The 14,425-nt window shown below is 31.2% G+C and overlaps 3 protein-coding genes and 2 long non-coding RNA genes across 12 annotated transcripts in view; 2 read left to right on the plus strand and 3 right to left on the minus strand.

Annotated features, from left to right (window-relative positions):
- The window catches only part of LOC139819305 (uncharacterized), a 44,577-nt gene extending 43,757 nt beyond the window's left edge, over positions 1–820 (plus strand). Inside the window, exons 11-13 of one of the 3 annotated variants that reach the window (XR_011733682.1) lie at positions 29–244; positions 530–614; positions 690–820. This is a non-coding gene — a long non-coding RNA (uncharacterized lncRNA). Of the gene's footprint in view, positions 1–28; positions 615–689 lie in introns of all 3 variants that reach the window. The other 2 variants (XR_011733684.1, XR_011733681.1) reach the window with 2 other exon arrangements.
- Positions 1–14,425, minus strand: part of LOC139818800 (odorant receptor 22c-like) — a 14,938-nt gene continuing 513 nt past the window's right edge. Inside the window, exons 2-6 of one of the 4 annotated variants that reach the window (XM_071787736.1) lie at positions 14,071–14,413; positions 13,683–13,904; positions 13,207–13,326; positions 12,747–12,902; positions 1–141 (exon numbers count right to left, since the gene is read on the minus strand). In XM_071787736.1, coding sequence (XP_071643837.1) covers positions 121–141; positions 12,747–12,902; positions 13,207–13,326; positions 13,683–13,904; positions 14,071–14,413 — 862 coding nt within the window. In that variant the 3' untranslated portion in view covers positions 1–120. Of the gene's footprint in view, positions 142–12,040; positions 12,322–12,746; positions 12,903–13,206; positions 13,327–13,682; positions 13,905–14,070; positions 14,414–14,425 lie in introns of those variants that run through there. The other 3 variants (XM_071787725.1, XM_071787714.1, XM_071787747.1) reach the window with 3 other exon arrangements.
- On the minus strand, positions 175–4,302 carry LOC139818930 (odorant receptor 22c-like). Of its 2 annotated transcripts, XM_071787991.1 has the most exons (7): positions 3,953–4,302; positions 3,347–3,701; positions 2,730–2,960; positions 2,531–2,644; positions 1,789–1,944; positions 1,533–1,604; positions 175–1,444 (listed from the first exon to the last, which is right to left on the minus strand). In XM_071787991.1, the coding sequence occupies exons 1-6, from the start codon at positions 4,207–4,209 to the stop codon at positions 1,554–1,556; spliced, it is 1,164 nt and encodes a 387-aa protein (XP_071644092.1). In that variant the 5' UTR covers positions 4,210–4,302; the 3' UTR covers positions 175–1,444; positions 1,533–1,553. The 2 variants fall into 2 exon arrangements, with proteins under 2 accessions (XP_071644092.1, XP_071644084.1); XM_071787983.1 differs by having other exon boundaries at positions 176–1,604.
- Positions 5,394–8,809, minus strand: LOC139818746 (odorant receptor 22c-like). Of its 2 annotated transcripts, XM_071787633.1 has the most exons (6): positions 8,000–8,809; positions 7,218–7,572; positions 6,647–6,877; positions 6,449–6,562; positions 5,715–5,870; positions 5,394–5,534 (listed from the first exon to the last, which is right to left on the minus strand). In XM_071787633.1, exons 1-6 carry the CDS (start codon positions 8,254–8,256, stop codon positions 5,484–5,486), a joined length of 1,164 nt encoding a protein of 387 aa, XP_071643734.1. In that variant the 5' UTR covers positions 8,257–8,809; the 3' UTR covers positions 5,394–5,483. The 2 variants fall into 2 exon arrangements, with proteins under 2 accessions (XP_071643734.1, XP_071643729.1); XM_071787628.1 differs by having other exon boundaries at positions 5,429–5,870; positions 8,000–8,309.
- LOC139819316 (uncharacterized) overlaps positions 9,546–14,425 on the plus strand; it is a 15,557-nt gene continuing 10,677 nt past the window's right edge. The window contains exons 1-3 of the long non-coding RNA XR_011733691.1: positions 9,546–9,681; positions 9,778–10,032; positions 10,108–10,233. This is a non-coding gene — a long non-coding RNA (uncharacterized lncRNA). The remainder of the gene's footprint in view (positions 9,682–9,777; positions 10,033–10,107; positions 10,234–14,425) is intronic.

The raw sequence follows: 14,425 nt of genomic DNA on the forward strand, positions 1-14,425 counted from the left end.
TGTAAAATCAAATCGATGATTTTTCCAGCTGTGATCATCAATCATTTTTGAGCTCTGATGATTATCAATAAGATTCAACATTCGCTGGTGGACAATTCGTATACCAAAGTGTATGCGGCATTAATGATGGACTTGCTCTAACTGTGAGAAAGAAAAAAGGTTTGTTTAAAGACAGCAATACGAGCTGAACTCGCATGGAAGGATCATGCAACCATGTAACAGCCTCGTCGCGTAAAATTAAGAAGTAAGTATACTTTTATAGACAATATATAGAAAAAAGTACTCACACCCAGAAGCTGTTAAAAGCAAAAGGATGCTAATCTTAATATTTATGTAATCGCCAGCAAAACAGAAAACGAATGTAACATCGATATACAGAATAAAATTATAATCCGGGTTTACCACGTCCGTGCCTATATATAGACTGCGTAATGATTATACGGAATGTTAGATTATGTTAATCAGGAGTAAGTCGTAATATCTCGTGCATGTTCGTGCTTTCAATTATTGGATCGGCATTATATTCTAGATGCAACGCTCTAAGAATATAATCTTAGTGTCAAGGAAACGGGATAACGCATTATTCTGAGAGAAATGGTGTTATTGCTATGCAAGTACGAGATTTTACGAGATTTCTCTGTTTAGAATTGCCTTGCATAAATCAAGTTATAAATTGTTTTATTTTTTAGACGTTTCAAGCAGTTACAAAATGAGCGAATAAAGTATAGCGATATCAAAGCAGTTTAACGGAAAAATTGCCATACTACGAAGTTTCGGAACAAATTTTTTGTTCTCAAGCAACACTGAATTTCCGCGATAGGTAAAACATTCTTACTCACTATCACGATCACGATTATATTCTATGGAACAAATAACTACGATGTTTCATATAAATTGTGTCAGTGGAAATTTCTCTCAGTCTTTGGCGTATGATATCGATCTATCCGTTTACATAAAGTAACAAGAACTGAAACAAGATCTGAAGGTTCGAAACACGTTCGCAACAATTCAAAAAATGCGAAAAATAAAAATATGTAATTCGATTAAAGAGAGTTTGTGTGGCATCCCAATAAAATGACTATTCATTATTCAGTAACCATTTATAATGGTTTTAAAAGTTCTCATTCCTTGACTTACCAATGTCAAGATCAAATATTTCGGCAATTATGATTGCCGTTTTCCATATATAAAAAAATGGGTCGATGGCTGTACATAGTTTCGAACGGAAACTGTACCTGCATCCAAAACTCCCTGAGGTTCCCATCCATGAAGATCGTACGGTGACTCATAAATGCCGATGAAGTAGAAAATAGCGAACAAACTGTTAAGGAATATCATAACGTGGAGCACCGATGCGCCAGACTGGCCTTGCTCGTCATCACGAACGCGTGCGGATACGTACATGGAGCAATCGTTTCAGTCAATCGTCCAAATAAATATAAAACTATAAGTGACAGTTATATTTTGTTTTAACAACGCTTTAATTCTTCATTCATTATCATAATGTCTATTGTTGAGGTCGATTACATTACAATTTTAGCAATTCTTCTGTATTAATACATAGCATTCAAGACAGATATATATGACGCCGATGCCTTCACGATCTAAAAAAATATATAATATTATTAATTAAATTTTCTCAACATACTACATTCATGCACAAAGAACACATGTTACAACAGATTTTAAAATTAACTATAAAATTTATAAAATAACGTATTAAGTGTAAAATTAAGTAATAAATATGAAATAAATTTATTTTCCTGTACAAATAGTTTGAAAGATTACACTCGTAAAAGCTTCGAATGACATATCCATCATTTTCCCTGCCGTGATCGCCAATCGCTTCTGAGATCTCATTATTATGAATATTATAACTTTACTATGATTTAACGGCATATTATACCACAGCGATTCGTATGATGCATTGGCAATTGATTTACCCTAAAGACCATACAATTAGTTTTAGATGTTTTTTTTTCATATTTATTTTTATTTGTTTAATTTATTTAACATTCAAATTCTTTACTAGTATTCTTGTAAACATTAAAGAAATATTGTAGTAAAGTATTAAAAAGTAAGGAAAGATAGTTAAAGAATAATTGTTAAAAAATTAAATAATAATTGCTTTTTATTTATCCTGTCCTACTTCTATTTTCAAAATACAAAATGTTTTGTACTTATAGTTAACAAAAGATCAATTGTTTATTACAATGTTGCAATTTTAGAAATATTTTAATTATCATTTGCAACACAGACGTTGGCATTTATACGTTTAAAAACGTTAGAATACATTTGTGAAATAGATTTTTTTTTGGAACAGAAAACATTTTCATTTCAAGAATTGTTTATCTTACATAATATTTTATCACAAGTAATTAAAATATTTTTATTAGAGAATAATTTTATGTTTTATTACATATTATATATATTTTACATATATTATGTATTATATTATATTTCCATCATTATGAGAAATTATTCTATTGAAAAATTACATTATTATGGTTAATCACTTTTAAATGCTTACCTTGTAGCTAAGATATTCTCCGACGAAACAAATAATAAAGAGTTCCATTGTTATGCCAAGGTAAGAAAAAAAGTTTTTCACTAACGCGAAAACACCAATTTCAGTATGAGTAGACTGGTTCAATGAACAATAAAAATAGAAATGAATGAAATATGTGACATCAACCATTATATATATACATATTTATAACAGTACATACAATTATGAAGACAAATCCTAAGCTGCAAATAACTAGCGTATTCCAAACAATTTGCATCAACGCGATAAAGGAGAAGAGTTTCTCAATATTCTCGGAAAATAAGAGAATTCTGTTGTGTCTTTCGATCAGCATTCTTAATTCATGTACGAAAGATTTGTGAAGAATAATATTCTCAGATATATTTCTGAATTCTTGACATATTATATCGATTTGTCCGCTCATATGAAACACCTAAAATAAATAAAATTTCTGTAAAAATTCCAATTATTAAAGAGATTTTTCTTTTAAAGATTGTTTTCATGTATAACAATATAATAAGCGTAGTATTTTTAAAATAAAATATTAACTTAAATATAATATTTTTCTGGCACTGAGAGAGAGAGAGAGAGAGAGAGAGAGAGAGAGAGAGAGAGAGAGAGAGAGAGAGAGACATTAATATCCATATATGTACTTCAAAATTTTTATGCAAAAACTTAGCAGTATATAATACAACTATATAAGTTATTTGAAGCAATATTTTAATGTAACAATATTTTGTGGTTATAAACTTGCCTCACAAATCACTCCGTAAAATTTAATTGCAAATAAATAAGATAGATGTGAAATATGAGAATTACCAAAGTAAAGATCAATCCGTCTACAGTACCGGCCGCACCTCCATGTAACATTGCGTGTAACAACATTATCACAAAGAGAAATTCAAACATCGGCGATTGTAGAGTTTCATGGGGAAATTCTGTTCTTATGGGAAACCATCGTAAAGTGTCATTGTAATCTTCAGTTAGAAATATAAAACGAGTTACATAATCGCCTAGGAAATAAGTTACTGTAGCAACCGCGATGAAGCTCAATATAGCGTTACAAAAGAGATACGATATATTAGCTTTAATTGTCATTATATGTAAATGCTGATCGATATTGATGCACTCGCGCCAATCATTATCCATAGCAGTCAAGATTTGATGAAAAACTCTGTAATGTATTGTTTTAATCCGTCAAATATTAAGATAAAAACATTACATATCTTTTAACGAGACCACTAATATTGTGTGCAGCAATGTTCGAGCTAAGGTTTATCGATTTAATATCAATAAACCTTATCATTTCCGGTTAGAGAACATCATGCACATTAATGATATGTGTTAAATAACGAAGAAATCTTGTTTCGCGGCGATATGCGCGAAGTTGTATCATTATACACAGCGTAATATACAATAACTTACCGACGATGTATCCACAAACTAGCCAATTTAAAAAATGTCAAACTATAGTCTAGAGATGCTGTCAGACCTTCAATAAAATTCAAGAGTTCGCTGACATTACAATGCTTGAATACATACAGATACTGGAAGTACTGTACGATTAACATGCTTAACATAAAGCTCAGCCAACAGACAGTAGAATACGATACATTCGGCCACACGCCGAAAAATTTAAGAAATATTTTCAGCGCTGGGCTGACAGAACTCGTAATCTTCATTCGCCAATAGTTTTCGGTACGTAAAAAAATACAGATTAGTATCGGCACATTCGGTGCGCTGGTTTAAGAAGAAACTGAAAGTGCACCGACCGTTTTCCCCAAGTGCACCCCCACGCGATACGTCCCCACTCCCGGTGAATATGGATTAATCGTTATTATACCTCGCGTAGTATAATGATAAGTAGAGACAGAATATTATTCGTATGGACGTCGTATATGATCCCATTAAACAGTCTGATAACGTTTATTCCGATCGTGAAGTAACGGAGATATTGTAAAGTAACGAAAAAAAAAAGATGAACAACGCTACGCGTCAGTTCTATTTCAACCTTGTCTCTTTGACAACGCAATTTCTCGTCGACAAAATACAAGTATCCATCACTTTTTCTGCCTGAATTATTGTAATTATTGCATTACGCATTCTAAGTAAATGAACTAAATTATGTTCGTAGTTCGTTTGCAAGTTTTTGAATAAAAATATGTGATAAAAGTACATCTTCCGGACTGGAGGCGAATCGTGTAGTAGCGAGTAATTTATTCTTATGATTTACATGCGTGCATATATACGTACGTCTCTCCTGCAAATAATTTGAAGTAGGTAATAATTTGAAATAATATTTACCGGCGAAGTAAAAAAATTCTGAAAAAATTGGATTGAACAAAGAAGTTGCTGATTGTGAAATGTATCGTTACGTCAATACAATATAGAAAGCAGTTAGAAATTTGAATAAGGTCTTGATACATATTCTTATTGCAACGCAATGGATATTTTAATAAGAAGTAATATAATTTATTTCTGTTTTGTCGCATAAAAATATTGACACAAATGTTTTGTTAAATCATAATTTCCATTTTCAGTTTCGCGTTTTCCAACAAGTAGTACAAAACATGTCTAACCGTCTAATAAATTTTATCAGTTTTTATTTTTATTATGAAGTAACAGAGACGTATAGATAAAATTACGGAAAGAAAAGAATAATTTTTTTTGCAAGTCAGACAAACTTTTGATGCACTCCGCAGTTATATATCATTTTTTAGTAAAAGTATATACAATTAATAATAATATTTAAAAAAAATGCAGAAAAATTATTTTACATTTATATTAAATTTAATTTTAATTTGTAAAATTTACATATTTTACAATTTACATTCAATAACTATAAAACGATAAGTGACAGTTATATTTTGTTTTAATAACGCTTTAATTTTTCATTTATTATCATAATGTCTATTGTTGAGGTCGATTACATTACAATTTTAGCAACCGTTCTGTATTAATACATAGCATTCAAGACAGATACATATGACGCTGATGCCTTCACGATCTAAAAAAATAATATTAATAATTAAATTTTCTTTACATACTACATTCATGCACAAAAAACACATGTCACAACAGATTTTAAAATTAACTATAAATTTTATAAAATAACATATTAAGCATGAAATTAAGTAATAAGTATGAAATAAATTTGTTCTCCTGTACAAATGGTTTGAAAGATTACACTCGTAAAAGCTTCGAATGACATATCCATTATTTTCCCTGCCGTGATCGTCAATCGCTTCTGAGATCTCATTATTATGAATATTATAACTTTACTGTGATTTAACGGCATATTATACCACAGCATTTCGTATGATGCATTGGCAATTGATTTACTCTAAAGACCATACAATTAATTTTAGATGTCTTTTTCATATTTATTTTTATTTGTTTAATTTATTTGACATTCAAATTCTTTACTAGTATTCTTGTAAACATTAAAGAAATATTGTAGTAAAGTATTAAAAAGTAAGCAAAGATAGTTAAAGAATAATTGTTAAAAAAGTAAATAATAATTGCTTTTTATTTATCCTCTCCTACTTCCATTTTCAAAATACAAAATGTTTTGTACTTATAGTTAACAAAAGATCAATTGTTTATTACAATGTTGCAATTTTAGAAATATTTTAATTATCATTTGCAACACAAACGTTGACATTACGTTTAAAACCATTAGAATATACATTTGTGAAATAGATTCTTTTTTGGAACAGAAAACATTTTTATTTCAAAAATTGTTTATCTTACATAATATTTTATCACAAGTTATTGAAATATTTTTATTACAGAATAATGTTTTATTACATATTATATATATTTTACATATATTATATATTATATTATATTTCCATCATTATGAGAAATTATTCTATTGAAAAATTACATTATTATGGTGAATCACTTTTAAATGCTTACCTTGTAGCTAAGATATTCTCCGACGAAACAAATAATAAAGAGTTCCATTGTTATGCCAAGGTAAGAAAAAAAGTTTTTCACTAACGCGAAAACACCAATTTCAGTATGAGTAGACTGGTTCAATGAACAATAAAAATAGAAATGAATGAAATATATGACATCAACCATTATATATTACATATTTATAACAGTACATACAATTATGAAGACAAATCCTAAGCTGCAAATAACTAGCGTATTCCAAACAATTTGCATCAACGCGATAAAGGAGAAGAGTTTCTCAATATTCTCGGAAAATAAAAGAATTCTGTTATGTCTTTTGATCAGCATTCTTAATTCATGTACGGAAAATTTGTGAAGAATAATATTCTCAGAGATATTTCTGAATTCTTGACAAATTATATCGATTTGTCCGCTCACATGAAACACCTAAAATAAAATAAAATTTCTGTAAAAATTCCAATTATTAAAAAAATTTTTCTCTTAAAGATTGTTTTTCATGTACAACGATAAAATAAGCGTAATTTTTATATTTTTAAAATAAAATATTAACTTAAATATAATATTTTTCTGACACTAAAAAACATTAATATCCATATGTACTTCAAAATATTTATGCAAAAACGTAGCAGTATATAATACAATTATATAAGTTATTTGAAGCAATATTTTAATGTAACAATATTTCGTGGTTATAAACTTGCCTCACAAATCACTCCGTTAAATTTAATTGCAAATAAATGAGATAGATGTAAAATATGAGAATTACCAAAGTAAAGATCAATCCGTCTACAGTACCAACTGCGCCTCCATGTAACATTGCGTGTAACAATAATATCACAAAGAGAAATTCAAACATCGGCGATTGTAGAGTTTCGTGGGGAAATTCTGTTCTTACGGGAAACCGTCGTAAAGTGTCATTGTAATCTTCAGTTAGAAATATAAAACGAGTTATGTATTCGCCTAAGAAATAAATTACTGTAACGACCGCGGTTAAGCTCAACATAGCGTTACAAAAGATATACGATATATTAGCTTTAATTGTCATTATATGCAAATGCTGATCAATATTGATGCACTCGCGCCAATCATTATCCATAGCCGTCAGGATTTGATGAAAAACTCTGTAATGTATTGTTTTAATCCGTCAAATATTAAGATAGAAACATTGCATATCTTTTGACGAAACCACTAATATTGTATGCACCAATGTTCGAGATAAAGTTTATTGATATTAAATCAATAAACCTTATCATTTCTGGTTAGAGAACATCAGATTAATGATACATTGAGAGAAATTTTTTGTTGTATTAGCAAATCATTTGTCACTATAGTAACAACAAACACTTGGTTTGCTGCGAGAGCTAATTAATTTAGCAATAGTAGCAAACCTTTTGTTGCAATAGCAAAAAGTTTGCTCTCGCAGCAAATCAAATTTTGATGTCACTTAAATTTCTCTCAGTATATGTGTTAAATAACTAAGAAATCTTGTTTCGCGGCGATATGCGCGAAGTTGTATCATTATACACAACGTAATATACAATAACTTACCGACGATGTATCCACAAACCAGCCAATTTAAAAAATGTCAAACTATAGTCTAGAGATACTGTCAGACCGTCAATAAAATTCAAGAGTTCGCTGACATTACAATGCTTGAATACATACAGATACTGGAAGTACTGTACGATTAACATGCTTAACATAAAGCTCAGCCAACAGACAGTAGAATACGATACATCCGGCCACACGCCGAAAAATTTAAGACATATTTTCAGCGCCGGGCTGACAGAACTCGTAATTTTCATTCGCCAATAGTTTTCGGTATGTAAGAAAATAAAAATTAGTATCGGCACATTCGGTGCGCTGGTTTAAGAAGATACTGAAAGTGCACCGACCGTTTTCCCCAAGTGCATCCCCACGCGATGCGTCCCCACTCGCGGTGAATATGGATTAATCGTTATTATACCTCGCGTAGTATAATGATAAGTAGAGACAGAATATTATTCGTCTGGACGTCCTATATGATCTCATTAAACAGTCTGATAACGTTTATTCCGATCGTGGAGTAACGGAGATATTGTAAAGTAACGGAAAAAAAGGTGAACAACGCTACGCGTCAGTTCTTTTTCAACCTTGTCTCTTTGACAACGCAATTTCTCGTCGACAAAATACAAGTATCCATCTCTTTTTCCGCCTGAATTATTGTAATTATTGCATTACGCATTCTAAGTAAATGAACAAAATTATGTTCGTAGTTTGTTTGCAAGTTTTTAAATAAATAAGTAATGAAAGTACATCTCCCGGACTGGAGGCGAATCGTGTAATAGCGAGTAATTTATTCTTATGATTTACATGCGTGCATATATACGTACGTCTCTCCTGCAAATAATTTGATGTAGGTAATAATTTAAAATAATATTTACCGGCGAAGTAAAAAAATTCTGAAAAAGTTGGATTGAACAAAGAAGTTGCTGATTGTGAAATGTATCGTTACGTCAATACAATATAGAAAGCAGTTTAGAAATTTGAATAAGATCTTGATATATATTCTTATTGCAACGCAATGGATTTTTTAATAAGAAGTAATATAATTTATTTCTGTATTGTCGCATAAAAATATTGACACAAATGTTTTGTTAAATCATAATTTCCATTTTCAGTTTCGCGTTTTCTAACAAGTAGTTACAAAACATGTTCAACCGTCTAATAAATTTTATCAGTTTTTATTTTATGAGCCTACTTTTACATAGAGTTAATCAACGAAAGTTAATTACTCGTAATAAGTCAATTTAAGTTTTAATACATTGCGTTTAGTATTGGCTTAGTATACTGACATGTATGACGCCAATTCTTATACAAACAGCATTGAAAAGCAAATGGACATTCTCCAAAATTTAAATATTATTATAATGCACATACCACGGTACAGTTTCAATAATATGGTATCTAATTGCAATACTTACGTTGTAAATCCTTCTGTAAAATCAAATCAATGATTTTTCCAGCTGTGATCATCAATCATTTTTTAGCTCTGATGATTATATTATCAATAAGATTCAGCATTCGCTGGTGGACAATTCGTACCAAAGTGTATGCGGCATTAATGATGGACTTGCTCTGACTGTGAGAAAGAAAAAAGGTTTGTTTAAAGCGTCGTACAGCAATACGAGCTGAATTAACATGGAAGGATCATGCAACCATGTAACAGCTTCGTCGCTTAAAATTAAGAAGTAAGTATACTTTTATAGACAATAGAAAAAAGTACTCACACCCAGAAGCAGTTAAAAGCAAAAGGATGCTAACCTTAATATTTATGTAATCGCCAGCAAAACAGAAAACTAATGTAACCAGCGATATACAGAATAATGGATTACATAAATTATAATCCGGGTTTACCACTTCCGTGCCTATGTAGACGCGTAATGATTATACGGAATGTTAGATTATGTTAATGCATGTTCGTGCTTTTAATTATTGGATCGGCATTATATTCTACATGCAATGCTCTAAGGATATAATCTTAGTGTCAAGGAAACGGGATAACGCATTATTCTAAGAGAAATGGTGTTATTGCTATGCAGGTACGAGATTTTACGAGATTTCTCTGTTTAGAATTGCTTTGGATAAATCAAGTTATAAATTGTTTTATTTTTCAGACGTTTCAAGCAGTTCCAAAATGAGCGAATAAAGTATAGCGATATCAAAGCAGCGGAAAAATTGCCATACCACGAAGTTTCGGAACAAATTTTTTGTCCTCGAGCAACACTGAATTTCCGCGATAGGTAAAACATTCTTACTCGCTATCACGATCACAATTCCTATATGGAATAAATATCTACGATGTTTCATATAAATTGTGTCAGTGGAAATTTCTCGAGGTCTTTGGCATATGTGATATCGATCTATCTGTTTACATAAAGTAACAAAAACTGAAACAAGAACTGAAGGTTTGAGACACGTTCGCAACAATTCAAAAAATGCGCTATTTAATTTGATTAACGAAAGTTTGTGCGGCATCCCAATAAACTGACTATTCATTATTCATTAACCATCTATAATGGTTTTAAAAGTTCACATTCCTTGAATTACCAATGTCAAAATCAAAGAATTCGGCAATTATAATTGTCGTTTTCCATATATGAAAAAATGGGTCAATGGGTGTACATAGTTTCGAACGGAAACTGTACCTGCATCGGAAACTCCCTGAGGTTCCCATCCGTGAAGATCGTACGGTGACTCATAAATGCCGATGAAGTAGAAAATAGCGAACAAACTGTAACGTGGAGCACCGATGCGCCAGACTGGCCTTGCTCGACATCACGCACGCGTGCGGATACGTACATGGAGCAATCGTTCCAGTCAATCGTTCATTGCGATCAAAATCTGAGAATATTCTGCAACCGTATTCATCTCAAATAATGTCCAGAAATCCCTCAGCTGATAGCTGCGAATCTTACCGACAATTGTGCCAAAAGCTTAACAGCTTTAGAAATGTTAGGGTATAATCCAAAGTAATATTCAAGCAGCCATTAACTTGGAGAAATCGTTCGTGCCCAAATGCGTAAAGAGATATGAATACTGAAAGTATCGCATGGTGACGAGAATAGCCATGTAAGAAAACCAGAAGAACGATTCTACATGAAGAAACGAGTTACATTCCGAGACCGATATTTAACGAGGGATTTATATTGCTTGTTAACATAGCGGCTCGTAGACTTATATCAAAAGTTATAACACTTAATCAAATCGTCATTTTTGTTCAGGTGAAATGGATTCGACTATCGGGGAGGAACGTTGCCGCGAGAAAAATACAGAAACGAGGTCTTTAAACACTTGTGCATTCCCCACTCCTTCGCGTGTAGTTAGCAATTTCGCAAAGAGTAAAACTACCCCGTAGAAAAAATACGAGGTAGCGTGAGCCTCTCGGTCAATTACAATTATGTATCTTGCAGTACGACGACAGTCATGAAATAATAAACTAAATTGCGATGACAGAGACGATTACAATTTTTTTTCTGGCAATCAGAAAAAAAGATACATGTGGAAAATATCATCATCAAATGTGACATATAAACTGAACGTAGTAATACAGAGAATTAATAGATAATTTTACTTAAAAACATAATAGTGATTCTCCAGTATAAAAAGAGCAAAAAATTATGCATTGTGAGCATAAATGACATATAATACAATAATTGGTCGTATTGGCAGGAATATTAATTGATTGAATATTAGCCTGTCATTTGCGGAAAAAGAAAATATTATTCTATGCAGAGAAATATATCAGGCGATAAAAACGGGAATTATAATTTTTGTCGAAGATTTGTAAGCTAAAATTGTAAGTAAATTATATAGTGATTAGTATACTATAAGTATACTGTATATAATTTATCTTTTTAATATTATTGTTAAATTATTTTCATTTCTTTTAAAAACTTTGCAATAATTTATACTTGTAACTTAACAGAGAATTGTAAGTAAAATATTGATGTTCAAAGCACATTATTTATTATCAACGAAATATTTCAGAGGAGAATTTTCGCGGATTTTACTAATTTGCTATCTTATATCAAATTAAAAAAAAAGAGATTCTTAGAGATACATAAAAATTCTATTAACAATAAGTTTATATAAATAAGATCCAACAACGGTTGTTAAAAATAAAAGAAGAACTATTATAATAATCACCTTTCTCTATTATTATTATTTCTACAAATGTGTGTACATCATTATTATTTCACTCGCGATGATTTGACGATATACGTATGACCAGCATAGATAAATTCGTGTTTCAATACATCGCGTATAAAACCGAAATATATGAAGCTGAAGCTTTCATGATCTAAAAGAATATCACGCAGAAAGAAATACTAAGAAAAACAATTAGTCCAAGTCCAAAGACGATCTCTCAATACAATACACATATTAATAAATTTTCTGAGTATATTAACACGTTGGCTGCCGCAGATATTATTACATTTATTCCACATGTGCCGACATATCAAAAAATAAGCATAGCTCTTCAAAAAACTTATTATATGATCAAATATTATACTGCTGGATTACATCTTAAAAGTTGGTGAAAAACAAGTATTCCTAATATGCCACGTAAATGTCAAAATAACTCATTATACACGTCGATGGTTCACTTAATTTATAGCAAATGGGATGTGACATACCGGGGCGTCACACGACAGCCAACGTGTTAAGTATTATTAAAAGACATTGGTATTTGTTCGGTAATCATAATATGTTAAGAAAAATAACAATGTAAAGTTTAAAGCAAAAAACTTACAGTGGTAAAACCTTCCAGTGTTAGATCCATGATTTTCCCAGCTGTGATCGTCAGTCGCTTTTGAGATCTGAGGATTACGAATAACAAAATTCGGCATTCGGTAATAGATAAATCGTACCAAACCGCTTCATACGCCGCATCGCCGATAGCCCTGCTCTGAAAAAGAGAGAAAGATTATAGACTACATGTTACATGAGACTATAACACGTGACACATCGGAGGAACACAAAGATCCCCATTTGAATAAACGCAATCACAACACATATATGGTTTAGTCATTTCGTACAATTAAATTATAACAAATTCTAAGATATTTTTATTTGTATTTTATATTATTCGCTTTAACATCGGCGTTTTGCTCTTATTTGCCTTATGTTTTAAATTTAATTTTTATCTATATCTATATTTATCTACTAATATAACGAAAAAAATTTATAAAAATAAAAGGATAGCACCTTACCTTAGTGCTCAAATATTCGCCGGCAAAACAAAATACAAAAGCTTCTATGGTTACTGCCAGATATGGAATAATAAATTGTATTAACATCGCGGATTTACTCGTCATGTTCGTACCTAAAGACTGGAACATTAAATAATGTTTACAAATAGTATAAGATAATATCAGAATTGGATAAATATCCACATAAAAATACATGTTCCGAGATATTATTGCTAAATATCATAATACGTATATTCTTATTTTATTTTAAAATTGCTTTGTAAATTAAATATTGTATTGAATATAAACTAACTTTTCTCTCTCATATGTTGTACAGCGTATTATATTTTAAATTGAATATAATTGTAATTGTAATTGTGAATATAATTAACATTTTAATTATATATATTTTCAAAGTGTATTATTTTTTAGGCAGTGTTCTAGAAACATGACAGGATTTATTACTACAGCAGCCAAACCAGTTTATTCTTACTCACTATCACGACCATGAATCCTAAGGCACAAATAACAAAAGTGTTCCATACAAATTGCAACAGAGCAACGAATGAAAAGAAGCTTTCGATGTTCTTCGACAACGATATGATCTTCTGGTGCCTTACGACGAGCGTTTTGGCAAATACCGAGCTAGATTTGGATATGGAGGAAATCTCTTTTAGCTCTAGACACACGATATCGATTTGTCCGCTTACGTGAAGTACCTCGAAGCAAAAACTAAAGTTTCAAACAGAGTTCGACAAATCCAACGAAAACTTTAATATTAGCCCGTTAAAGAACATTTTAACTACCACATTACATTAATTTTACTTCATGGATACTTGTAAAGAATTCACAACCGCTTTTGTCTCTTAACTTATCTTAACTTACCAACGTTAAAATCAAAGCATTCAGCATCGCTATTACGGTCGCCGTTTCTAACACATGAAAAAACAATCCCAGGCCGACCAGTTGATAAACAGGCGTTTCGTGAACCTCGAACGGAAACTGTACTTGTATCGGAAACTCGCGCAACTGTCCATCCTTGGAAAGCATACTTCCACGTACGTAACTATCGATAAAATACAAAAAAGTGGCGAGAGCGTTGACGGATATCATGGCGTTGGAGCAACGGTGCGCCAAATTAGCCTTGTCCATCATCACGCATTCACGCAAATCGGTCCCGCAATCCTTCCAATCGTCATTCATCCCGACCAAAATATCCGCGAATATCCTACAACCGATC

The sequence above is a fragment of the Temnothorax longispinosus genome, chromosome 1, assembly GCF_030848805.1.
Source record: "Temnothorax longispinosus isolate EJ_2023e chromosome 1, Tlon_JGU_v1, whole genome shotgun sequence".
Lineage (NCBI taxonomy): Eukaryota > Metazoa > Arthropoda > Insecta > Hymenoptera > Formicidae > Temnothorax > Temnothorax longispinosus.